The 13812-nt window shown below is 36.9% G+C and overlaps 1 protein-coding gene across 2 annotated transcripts in view; it reads right to left on the bottom strand.

Annotated features, from left to right (window-relative positions):
- Window positions 1-13812, bottom strand: part of BABAM2 (BRISC and BRCA1 A complex member 2) — a 387195-nt gene that overhangs the window by 170461 nt on the left and 202922 nt on the right. For both annotated transcript variants that reach the window (XM_045549309.1, XM_045549308.1), the window contains exon 7: window positions 9773-9882. In XM_045549309.1, the coding sequence (XP_045405265.1) occupies window positions 9773-9882 (110 nt within the window). The remainder of the gene's footprint in view (window positions 1-9772; window positions 9883-13812) is intronic.

Below are 13812 nucleotides of genomic sequence, written 5' to 3'. Positions count from 1 at the left end.
AAGTAACTGCCACACAGTGCTGATGACCACCTGTTTTGTAATCTTAATCCACCTTTTTTATACATTGGTTTCTATTTCCATCAAGTGTTTGACGTAAAGGATTAAAGGGGAAGGTCACTGCAACAACAGGATAGGAGGAATTAACACTTAGAGGAGTTCAGACTGCAAGACAGTACAAAGAAAAAAAATGCTAGAACTTGATGACAGACTAGATACAGATAGGGGAAAAATGAACTATGCCTGGGAGACGCAGGAAAATCATTGAGTTGGATAAAACTGGTGAGCGACGATTTACGAGGAAAGGTAATGAACCCTGTTTTGAAGTGAGGAAATGATGAGATCAGATTTGGGTTTCAATAAAACCTCTCTGGTGTGTCCATCCCCCAGACGGTGTGCACCACACCTGTTAGGTGTGAATATGCCCACCCCCTCCTCCCCCCTCCCACCTGCCTGACACCGGATGAATGTTACTACTATATTTGCACATAAGTGTTGATCAGTTAATACCAATTTGATGGTGAGTACATGTGGTGCTTGGTTTCCATTCTTGTGATACTTCACTTAGTAGAATGGGACTTGGGTTGGGCAAAGGCAATATATGTAACCTAAACATTTGTACCCACATAATATGCTGAAATAATAAAAAAAAATTGATGGGAAAAATAAATAAATAAATAAACCGCTCTGTCTGCAGTATGGCAACTAGACTACAGTGAGGAAAAGTGTCGATGTAGGGAGACCAGTCAATAGTCCAGTTGAGAGATGTCAGTAGCTCAGATAAATTATCTCAAAGGACAGAGGTATAATATAAAACCAGAAGAAGTAAAGAAGAACAGGAAAGAGTTTCAACAGCTACACAGCTAGAATGTCATTCAAAGCACATCTGCATTCCCAGTCTTTGTGGAAAACTGGAACAATCAAGACACAATGCAGAAAGACATCTAGCAATACGGTCAACTAGATAACCTAGAATCCTCCTGCTACAAAATACCAAGAAATGTTGGATAAAAATTTTATACAAATATAGTTGCACTCGCTTCAAATTAAGGAGAATCCCCAAGAGTGTCTATCCGTGGTCTTACCACCTACGGTTCAGGTGTCTGGGACATCTGGCGCCCAGGGGGCTGAGTGTGGTGGGCACTGAGGCTTCTCAGGCAGGACAACGCAGCATGCGCCTTTCCTGCATGGCCTATTCTGTAAAGAGGCGCAAAGGCTGTTGAAGGAAGGGAGTGACATGGATCAAGCTCTGCTTTAGAAAGATTAATCTGGCAAAGAGTAAGACACATAGAAGCTTGAAACAGGGATGGGAAAAGGGCAAGGAGGTGACTGCGAGAGACGATGCGGAAGCAAAACCAACTGGCAGTTGAGTAGTTATGGGGAACCAATGGGAAGAAGAAGGTCACAATAGGATGCCTGGGGTCTCCAGAAGGATAAGCCATTCATGAAAACAAACAACATCTGAGAATTGTAGATTTGCAGGGAAGGTAGGCAGTGTTAGATGATAATTTACATGTTAGATATTAGATCTGAAGATACAGTGATGATTCTGGCATGAGACAGTACAGAAGACATTAAAAATATAGAACTGAAATCTAGAATAAAGATGCTTAAATGAAGTTTATGAATTAAGTTTAGGAGAGAATGTGTTACTCTCAAAACTGTATTTAAACTTTTTGTGTCTATATTTTTCCAGGGTAAAGTCCATGGCTCTCATCAGATTTTCACAGAAGTCTCTGTCAATCTGTTATTCCTTTAAACATAATGTGTCAACTTTGGATACTTTTAATCTTGTGGTGTTCTGCAGTTTCATGCTTCAGTGTCTAGGTGTCAATTTCTTTTTATTTAGCCTGTTTGAGATTCACTGTACTTTCTCATTCTGAAGGGTGGTATCTTCTATCAGTTCTGGGACATCAGGGCATTTCTCTTCCCTTTCTGATCTCTTTGCTCCTACCTATCACATGGCTCAATGTTTTTGTTAACTACCACATTGCATCTCAGATCTTCCACTGAGGAATATTTTCCTACTTGTGAATGAACACAAATGAACAGTGACTGCATAAAACAGTAATGATCAGCGTTCAGAGCTTTGCTGTTAAGATGTAGTGTTAAACTGGAAATCATGAATTTCTCATCTTCATTGCAGAAAACACTCTGCACAAAACCCTTGAAATGTTTAGCAGAAAGGTGCAAGGTCTGATTTTTTAAATGAAGACATATTGTATCTTACGGTTTTAGACTAATCATTATGCTGTAGAGAAGAGAGTAGCATTTAAGAGAAATAAGACACAGAGCTGCCCTAAGACATAAAATAAATTTAAGACAGAACTTAAGGGTCAAGCAAGTTTAAGAAACATGTACCAGTGAGATTTGAGTTATCACAGATTCATATACATCTTCTAAATGTGTATTTTCTGCCTAAAAAAGAAGCTAGAGAAAAACACTGAGATATCACTAACTTAAACGGCTGGGGAGGATAAAGTTCTATATCAGAATGTTTCCAAAAATATGTTATTTGGGAACTGATTGATTTTCTTCCCCAAGTAAATTCTGTTCTGGTTCTTTTTTGCAATGTTTAAAAGCAAAGGCTGAGCTCTTGATCTTTTGGAAGGCACAGGCAAGACAAAGGGCCAAACTCACTAATGAAAACTTGCTGAACTTACTTTTCAGAATTCCATTCTAAGTCACGAAGAACCCTTTTGGCCCTGTTCCCAGACTAGTAAAACGAACATTTCAAGTCTCTAGAGGCTAAGACAGCTCTCTCCACCAATACCAAATACACATCTTCTCCTGACAGCTGGTTGTCTTAGCATACACAGAATCATATATTTATCAGAGAAAAAAAACCTCTCCAGGAGCACAGTATTTATTAAAGGATTAGCTCAGTGACTCAAGTAAACATGAATAAGGCTAAATTAAACCATGTTTACTACTATAATGTTCTATTACTTAAATCCTGATAGAAAATCACCACAAGAGCTTTGGGGGTCTCCTTTTAGAGACCACTGATATAGAACTTTAAAAAAAAGGCAAGAATTATTTTGTCTTTCAAATCTATCTGTGCTTAGTTATACAATTTTTATAATTATTCCAAAAATCTTTTGAGCCTCTAAAATGAAAATTTTTCATTCTGTTAAGATGTTGAATTCAGTATTTTAAAAAATTGTAATATACTGAACTTTCTTATTTTAAAAAACAAACTTACTGTGTCTGATTTATCTGAATTTAATATCCTTACTAACCTATAATTCTAAATAGTATTACTTTAATTTTCAGCTCCCCTTACCGTTTCCCCTAGGCCTTTTAGCCAAGGTTCAGTTTATCCCAGCCTTTGTGGATTACAAAGAGACCCTGTCTGTTGCAGGCCCACTGTTGGGGGAAGGAGTAGAGGGGAGGCTGGAGAGGTCACAACGGTAGATAAGAGGGTGCATGAGATCAAAATCATATTTGCCACCTGTAGGATTCAGCTGATAAACCACTCCTAGGAAATAAAGCTCTGCCTCTCAGAAACATGACCAAGGGACCACAAAGGAAACTAGCCTACTGGCTAGCCACAAGGCACAGCAGTAAGAAATGACTATGGAGACCACGTGCTTCTACATGCACATGGATCCAAGTGTCACAGCTTTCTGCCTCTCCAGCAAGTCTGATCATTGGAAACTGGGACTGAGCAGGGACCTGGGAAGGGCCAGCTTGGCAAGAGATGGGCTGTGGCTCCCCAGCCCTCAACTGATGGAAACAGAGGCCCAGCCCTTAAGGACTTTACAGTCCAGAGAGACAATATGACAACAGAGGCACAAACCCAGCAGGGAAAAACTATAGTCTTGTTGGGGAGGCAGGCGACAGTGTCACATAAAGTTCCATGGAGGAGGTAGTGATTGAAACGATCTAAAAGGATGGACAGAACTTTAACAGACCCTACAGGAGAAGGAAACAAATTCAATATTCTGGTATAAGGAGCAGCCTTAGGTATAGAAGTACAGAAAAATACAAGGTGTGTTCAAGAAATCACAAAAATCCAAGTTTGGCTAGGTACAGGCAGAGCCCAGATTGGGTGGAAGGGTGAGCTGGGACCATAACACAAAATCTCTGAATGCCAGATTGAGAGCTGTGATACTTAGTTCAGTTTGCAATCAAGAGGCATTGATGGTTTTGAGCAAGGACATTACACGGATGGATAGACTGAAATGGGAAGAATCATAAGTCAAAAAGCCATCAGGAGACATGGCAATTGAAGGACTGGACAAGGTAATGACAGTAATAATGACAAAAATGAGTGACATTGTGAAGAGCAAATTTCTAGTACAAAATAACTGGCTGGCTAATAGGGGCAGGAGGTGTGGTCAATGCCTTTGAGATATAGTACCTAGGCACCAAGAAAACAAGAGTGTCACGAATAAAAATAGGATTGTAAAATAGAAACATTAGCATATTAGGGTAATGATGAGTTTGGTTTCAGACACTTTGAATTTGAGGTGTCAACTGAACACACAGACAGACATGTCTATCCAGTGGCTAGAAAAGCAGATCTGTGAGCAGGGAGATGAGGTGGGATTAGAAATGGGGATTTGGAGGTCATTCACAAAGAGGTAAGGCCACCAAAGTGGTCCAGGGATGTAATTACAGGAAACACAATTTAGCATAATTTAATATGCTGAAAAAAGGAAGAAAAGGCAGTGAAGGAGACCAGGAAGGGTCTAAGAATGCTAGGTTGTTGAAGAAAAAAGCTATATTATAAAACACATGCTAGGAATACTATCATGAGGATCAGATGGGGTGGTAAAGTGAAAAGCAGTCTGAACATTTTTAAAGAACTAAACAAATACCTTTCCGTGTTGTTACAGTATTACATATTTAATCTCTAGAAAAGGCACATTACATTGGAAGAGCCAGGCTTTCCAAAATCTTCCAAAGTTTCCCCTCCACCAAATCAAATAGATATGTGATCTCCTCCTCTATTGAACTCTTACAGCACTTAATAAGTATTTTCTTAGGTATTTCTACAACTCAAGAAGCACTAACTAAGCAACAACCATGGGCCAATCACTACAGTAGGCTCTTTCATATATATCCTCCGCCTTGGAGTAGATGAAACTGAAACTTAGATTTACCCCTGTTTACAGAAGATGAAATGAAGCACAAAAAGGTTATGTAACTCGAGCCAAGAATGCCAGCCAATAAGTAAAGGAATAGAGGGCATCTGATGCCAAGTATTAATGTGTCTTTTCTACTAAGCCACAAGTTGCAACCTGCCACATTTGTTCTTATCCCCCTTTCTATATTATAAGCAAATTAAGAGCATGGGCCATATCTCATTTATCTTGACAGCCTCTGAAGCACCTCACAAAGGGCTTCACACTCGGTCAATTCTTACTGGGTTTTTATTGCCTGAAAGGATGAACATGCATATTTTAAGGTATACAGGCCTTACTAACAGTGAAATGTTTGTGGGGTGGTAGGCTTTGAGTACTTATTTCCAAGGCGGACTGTAACTTAACAACAAAAAGTTCTAAAAACAAATTCTGTACTTGTGAAAGATGCCACCTGGTCTGCCTCAGGGCTGAAGTTCTCTTTTTACGCACAGAGTGGGAACAGCACAGGGAGTGATGAAGCTGGTTTTCTTCAAACCACTCCCACAAATGGGCTCAGACCAAGAAAAGGGCCCACACCTTTCGGGGAAGAGAACTATGCACCCTGTGATGCCCATTTAACCTGTGGTTTCACTGCTGGAACTGCCAACAGTCTGGGAAGGAGGGAAAGGTAGAGCACGTTTAGTGCCAGCTTTGATGATGTAACCTTAAAATTCATAGCTTTTCTGCCAGCAAAAAAAAAAAAAAAAAGGCAACTGTTTTAGAAACTATTTTTTTTCCTTTCCTAATATTCAACCAAAGTCTAACTTGCATCACTAACTACTAGCTTTTTTTTTTTTTGCATAACTCACCACTTTTTTTTTTTTTTTCAATGAACAGAACTTAGTGTCTAATTCAACTGATTGGTTTTGGTTCCTTGGAAAACAAATATACAGGGCCTGAAATATGTTTATTTCATAAATGTCCCTAGTATAAGAAAAACACAAAATTCTTCTCAAAAGCATTGACTTTGAAAGCCATATATATGTGTAGAAAATCTTCTGTTATGACCTGAATGAAGTAGAAAACCTGCACCAAGTCAGTAGTATCAGTTGATTCATCCAAAGCAATTGAATAATATATATTTTCCTTTTGAAGTATTGCATGAAGTTTTTCTGTTAAGTTGAAGGCTAATTCATGCTGCTGATCAGTTATGGTTCTCCTTGAAAGAGGCAGCTGTTTGTACTTTGAAACGTTATCGGGGTCTAAGCATCCTACAACTTCAACAATAAATTCTTTCACAATTTTCTGTATCAGTGAATGGCTTCCCTTTTTTCTCAAGTATATAAGCTACTTTATAAGTTTCTTCAGTTGCATTATTTCCAGGTCTTATTGCTGCTTGAAAGATTTGTCTTTGCTTTTCATATTTTAATTTCTGCAATATAACTTTTTGTGCCTCTCCCTCTAATTTAAAATATTTGTGGTCCTTTGAGTGTTATAATGCTGATGAGCATTGAATTTCTTTAATGTTGATACTGCAGCATCACAAAGCACACAAATCATCTCACTTTTAGCAGAAACAAGATAATACTGCAATTCCCAATCCTCACTAAAAAAATCTGTTTTCTTCCTTCAGCATTCTCTTGGTCTTCTTTGACATGATGGGGTGTTAAGCAGACAGAATTAAAAAATACTGTTGAGCTGTGTAACTATTTACAAATTCCACTTCGGACAGAAACAGTGTATCGTTGTCAAAAGCTGATAACAGAATGGCATCTTAGATTCCCATAAACTCTCACTAACCAGCCTCACGTATTAGTGGCATCAGTCAGTTGGGGGAAGTTAGAACTAAATCATGAGCGAAGCAGCCATCAATTTAGCCCATATGGCTTACTAATGTTCTAATTGTGCTGGTCAATCTGGAAAGATTATTTCATTGAAACTTATTTTATTCTTTGGTATTTTAAATATGTTCATTTAAAAAATAAAATAAAAATATAAAAGATGAATAAAAATGTATTAATAAAAATAAAAAGATTTGTTCTATAAAATTTGGATTTAGTCAAAAGGCTGCACTTAAGGACCTAGAATCCCACATGTGGCCTTAAGGCCACAGGTTCCCTACTCCTGACCTATCCCATAACCATGCCTTCTTGAAATGGCATTATTTTTTTTGTATGTGAACTTTGCAAGAATTAACCAAAGGTATCAATAACTTTAACAAATATATAAGCCCTTACAAAGTCATACCTCAAGTTTACTACTCTCCATGTTAACCTTTCTCTAAAACTTCATTTTGAAAACTTCCACTTAAGGATATATGAACTTCTGGTCGTTTACTTTGGTATTTCAGATAAAGTTCTACCAAGTAAATCTGTATCAACCAGGAAAAGTATAAGACCTTTCAGAGCAGCATTTTCTAGATTTTTGGTGAGAATTACTTATGAACTTAGAAGACTGCCAATTAGGCAACTGATAACTATGCACTGCATTTGTGCAAGGCATTCACGAAATGAAAAGACTTGTTCCTTATCCTTGATCAGCTTGTAATTTAGCAAAAGATAAAAAAAATGCATTTAACCAACTAAAACTATGAAGGGTAGATTATAATATTAATACAGATTGTAAGATTACTATAAATTCAGTATTGTGAAGAGCTCCAGGGAAGGCTAGACTAATAGTACTTGGAGAAAATGGTTGGAAAGATGGCATTTGAATGAGGCCTTAGAGAATGTATTACATAATATTTCAACAGGAAGAGGGAACTAGAGAAAGGCATTGTACATGGTAAGGAACAGCTTTAGCACAGGCATCAAGGCAAGAGAGCAGGTGAATTAAGAAAACTTAAAGTGACTGGGTCCAGCTGAAAGGCAGGCTATTGGAGAGGAAGTAAGAAAAAACTGATTTGGAAAGGTACAGCATGGCCAGTTCTTAATATAAAAAAGAGGGAACACATGTAGAAAGCTAGGTTTTAGAAATAGGAAAACTGACTTTTAAAATATACCCTTCCCTAATCATTTTTTACATTATATCTTAGATTTTAGGATGAGAATATTTAATTGGCAAGTTTATTTGCAAACTAGGTGCAGTAATTTCAAAGAAAAATAACCTGGCTGCTGGAAATAATTCTTTTCTGAGCTGGAAATTCTTGCCAGCAGCGCAACTAATATATTCATATTACCCACATCTTGTGGTTGTTCCCTCATCACCAAAACGCCTTTGTAATTTAACTCATTAGGTACACACTGAGTGGCTACTCTAGAATTGGTATTTGCTCACTTATTTACTCTTCTTCTCCTTTTATGCCCCAACTTGCCCCTGCTAACCACTTACTCATTCTTCTCCTGTGAACTATATCAATACTAATAACATTAATAGCTACTGATTGCTGAGTGCTATAGTGCCAGGCACTGCAATTAATGCTTTATGAACAGTATCTGATATAATCCTGGAAACAACACTATGAAATAGGTACTATTATCCCTATTTTATGACTGAGGAAACAAGCTCAGAGATGTTAAATATTTTTGCCATCTGGTAAGTGGCTGTGCCCACCTTAAAACCAGATCTGCTTGACTCTAGAATTCCTGTACTGCCTCTCACACCCTTTGACCTCTTACCGATAGCCTCAGTATTTTCAATTCAAAAATAAAACATTCGTTGAGTGCCTGCTACTATAAAGTTCTTTCTAGGTGCTGTCAGAGACATACAAACAAACGAAAGAATGCTTACAGATTGTTGATGCTCATAATCTCCCATAGTTGGGGGTATAAACAGCTATGTCATAAAGTTTATAAGATGTTGTGTCCACAATTCATAAATCAGAGCAACCAAGGTCAGAGGGGGTTAACACAGCTTAGTGGATGAATGCTGGATGGTGACCACATCTCCTTACAGACAGAAATCAGCCAACCCTGACTAAATGACTCACAGAGAATTTTAATAATATATTTCAATCAGAGTCTGTAAAAACTCTCTCTGCTGATGAAAAATCTGTCTTGTCAGAAGTTCCCAACCAAATCTGCTTATAATCCATTTTCAATGAACCTCAGCTTCCTTTGAAGTAGAATAAGCTTCCAAAGCATTTAGTCAACAATAAGCACACTGTGAAGTCAGTCCTTACAAAATTCATTACCGATGAGTAAAGTTATTTGATTAGAACACAAATGTGATATCAAACTACTTCTACCATGTAGCCTACATGCTGTGTACAATTACATATGGCTACTTAGACACAAAAAAATAATTCAAACATGTTATCTTTTTAAGTTGTCTACTAAGTTTTTTGCTTAATATTTTAAGGAGACTACTTACATTTTTTACCAATACCTCTAATAGTTACAAATATATAAGAAATTGGGCCAGATGCTTTTCAGCAGTCCTCTTTAGGTTACAAACATTCATACCTCAGGGAACATCTGGCGGGAGTCATAATTTTGGACTCAGTCTGCCTACTCTTCTTTTTCTACAAAGGTACAGTATTCACATCACAAATTGCACAATTAATACTCACCAAAAGATTACAGTGGCAAATATTTCATTTACTCTGAAATCTAAACTCCCAATGAATTTTTTTAAGGAAATGAAAGTCAATAAAGAGAAATAATTTTAAGAGTTCAAGAGAGGCAAAAAAAAAAAAAAGTGAGACACGTTGGTTAGCAAGAAGAGGCATCAGGCTGCATAACGTTAACGACATTGACACTTACTGCTCAATTCGGGGTGATAAGTACAGCTTTGGATACACTTGGGTAGCTTCAGTGTCCTCAAAACTGACAGAAAGGAGGGCTACATCTTCTCCAGGGTCTTCATTTACATCCTTAAACAGGAAGTGAAAAAAATAACGTCATCAGCACCTGCTCTCATAATGCCTTCTTAGTGACAAGTTCACAGTCCACTAGCATTGAAGCCATGGCCATGAGTTACCCGTATTCCAACTTAGCAGCTCAGCATCCTTTGCCACACACCTAACACTCCTCTAGTGATGGCTTTCAAACTTTCTGCACAAAGTCCCGCGAGACGAGGCAAAAGGCCCCACCTGTCTCAATTGTTCCCACATTCCAGGGGAGGGTATTTGTGAATCTGGTGGTAACAAAGTATTAGACAAAAACATAATTAACCAACTGCAGTAAACAGCTTGCTATAAACATGATTTAAATCCTAAAACACCAGCAAAACATTAAAATACCCAGTAATGTTATTACACCTACCTTGACAGTATGCTGTACCTTATGTAAATAGCAAAATTTCCCAGTAAACACACCATGAAGTGTGTCACCATACAAGCAAATGGCAGGGGGGGTTAAATATACAACTACTACTTTAGCAAAAGGATTATGGATGATTCACATGTGACCCACAAGACATACGTATCTCAAAAGTCTAGTTATAAGAACATTATAAGACAAAAACATTGTTGATCCAAGTATGTACCAATAAACATTGTGAGGTTAGCCAAACAGTCCATAATAAACTAAACCAATAATGATAAAGCTTAACTTACTGTAATTTATAATTAAAAAGAATAGCAGCAATTGAATATCACAACCAACTCAAGCCAACACTGACGATACTCTGCTGAAGTGTCCTGAATCAAAATTGTGGAATTTACAACTATGTGCATGTGCTTTACGATTACTGCCAAGCACCAAGTGTCTGCCAGACTTCTGAATAAAATAATGAATTAAAATAAATCTAGTAGAATGTTGATTTTCATTTGTGACTACCAAATTTTAGTAACTCAATTTGTTTTTGGTTGGTTGTAGTTCTGAATAAAATATAAAAATTTTAAACACTTAATAATTTTTGAACACTTAATATCTTTCACCCATAGGGATTGTTAAGAACCAACCTATATTTCTGGATCAGTTCACAGGTCATCTAGAGGACTCAGCGGACATACCAGGGTGGGGTCCCAACCTTAGACTTTAAGACTTCCATGAGCATTGAGAACCTTAGATAAGGATGTTCTTCATCTGTCTGAAACTATGGTCCTCAAGCTGGTCATCAATCACACTCACCCTGCTCAGCTCTAACGTCTTCAGTCTGCTGGCTCTAACTTCCATTGTGCTTTGAGATGCACAAGTGTGACAGGTATACACAGGGACAAGGAACATAAGTCTCTCTCATTCTAGAAAGTAAATATTTTAAAAGGAAAGAAAAGAATCTTGGTGGACTCTACAGTGTGCCCTGGATTCTCTCTCATCTCCCTCCTCCCCTTCATACTCTGTCTCTATCTACTCCCTTCCCTTCCACTCATCCCTTTGCCCACTACAATAGCCTACTGAACCTACTAGTTCATCAAGATTGCTCCCACCAAGGCACCCACTAAACACAGCAAATGCTTCTCTGTCCTTTTCTAGCTTATTATTTAGACATTATTCGATGTGGATGATCACTTGTCTCTCGAAACGCTCCCTTTTCTTGCTTCTAGGAAACTACCCTCTCCTGGCTCTTCTGTCTCTTTGTCCACTTCCCCTTACATTATTATTCTTTATTTTTTTTAACTGCTTAATTTTTTCTTTTTAGTTTTTAGATTACAAAATTTAGACTTGCTTAGACAAGTCAAACTATATAGAATTTTATAAAGAAAAAGTTCTTCCACCCTTTCCTCTCCCCAACTTTTCAAGGTAACCAATATTAAATGCACGTGTAGCCTCAAACAGCTTTCTCCATGCTCATAAAAATATACACACACTTGCATACAAACAGCTCTTTAACCTTCAGTTTTGTTTTCCCTTATGGAATCATACCACTCTATCAATTGCTTTTTAAATAGCCACATAGAATTCCATGGCATGAATTTACTTTTTATTAAACCATTTGCCTAGCAACAGACCTTCAGGTTGTTTGCAATTCTTTGTCACTTGATAATGCTGCAATAAATATTCTTGCAAATATACATATATATATATATATTATATATATATATATATATATATATATATATATATATATATATATATACACACATCTCCTTTAGTAGTGGGATTTATATTTCTTAAGAGATGACACTACAACTGAGCTTACTGGGTCAAAAGTTATGAACATCTTACATTTCAATAGAATTAATAATTATTTTCTTAAAATTTTACAGCAATTAACATTTGGACCCATGAATTTGCATCAGTATAAGCCTGTTTGTTTCCCTTCATTCTGAATAACTGGATAGCACTGGCTGTTATCACTCTTTTTAAGTTAATGTTGGCAATCTGATAGCTGGAAAATGGCATCTCCATTCAGGTTCAATGAATGAGGCTGAGCAACTTTTCACTTATTTATTGGTCATCTACATTTCTCTTGTAAATTTCTTGATCAAATCCATTACTCATTTTGCTTTAAAGTTCTTTTTTATTGTTGTTTATTAGGTTTCTTAACTTTTTTCTAACACATGCATTGCAAATATTTTCTGTAAGTCTAGCTTTTGACTTTTTACTCTGGGGGCTCTTTTGCCAACACAGAAAATTTAGATTTTTACAGAGTTAAATTTAGTCTCTGAGGTTGTATATTTCTCTAGTTTTTCATCTAACATTGTTATCATTTTAATATTTACATGTAGATTTATAATACCTCTGGAATATATTTTTAAGTGGCATGATTAAGTATGGATTTTTTTGTTTTTTTCCAAACTATGGGAGAGGACGGAGAATGGGTAAGAGGAGGATTGCAAAAGGCACACAGACACCACTCAACATTTGCTGAATGAATAAATCAGTGAACAAATGCATGTTAATTCCTAACCTTTATTCTTTACATCTAGTGATTTCTCAGTAACCTATTGTACAAAAGTTGCTGTCACCAATGATGTCTGGAAATTAAGTGCTCACTCTTCACTTCAGCTCCCGATATAATACACCAAGTTCTCCAGAACCAGTAGTTTTAAAAGAAGAGCCCAGCCTGGGAGTCTGAGCTTACTTATCACTTCTTGCTCTTTTACAGATGATAAAGTATTCAATCTTGAATTTCCCCTTCTGTAAAATGAGGACAGAAATTTTAAAAAATACTTTAAAAACTCATATCTAAAACTAAGGTTGAAGCTGAGCTTGAAATCACATTCATAGGAAAAAATTCATTTTATAATCTAAGTGTAGAAGAAGTTCTCTTTATAGTTAGATTGGTCAACTTAAGAAAGACAGTAAAAAAAGAAATAATGACTTTCAGATACCTCCCCCCAATGACTGAGTTTTCTTATGTAAGGTCAAGGCTGAAGGCTACGACCATCACAAATCACATAACCTTGTAAAAACATACTGCAAAAACCTAGGGGCCCACTGAAATCCTTTTTAATTAGATGCTTCATTCCACATACCTATGGATAATTTATAATTATTTCCCTTTCCTACTTTTTAATTTCCATTTCACTACTATTTTCATAAATAACATCAGAGACAATCCTCCAAATAAAAGGAATGACCTTGGTTTATATAATCAACATTTATCATCTGGCATCCTGCAAAAAGTACACGAAACATTAGTCTGAATATGAAACTAGTTATTTCCAAGAGTTCATTTTATGAACTACTTTAGTATGTTTTATTCCTCTTAGCATGGCATATGAGTTTTCCCTGAATCGGTATTTGATTCCTAATGGATACCTAAGTTTGATTTTGAGTGCTTAAGTAAGTCCGAAGAGTTCCAAAAATACAAATCCACACAGTGCTGTTTCCAGTTTCTGCAACTCTAACAGGCTTGTACATGTGTTCCCTCCCATCTGGGAAATTAGAAAAGAAACTCTTGTACCAGGGTTCTT

This window comes from Lemur catta, chromosome 4, assembly GCF_020740605.2.
Source record: "Lemur catta isolate mLemCat1 chromosome 4, mLemCat1.pri, whole genome shotgun sequence".
Taxonomy (NCBI): Eukaryota; Metazoa; Chordata; class Mammalia; order Primates; family Lemuridae; genus Lemur; species Lemur catta.
The sequence above is the reverse complement of the archived record's forward strand: the minus strand, read 5'-3'. Positions and strand labels throughout refer to the sequence as shown.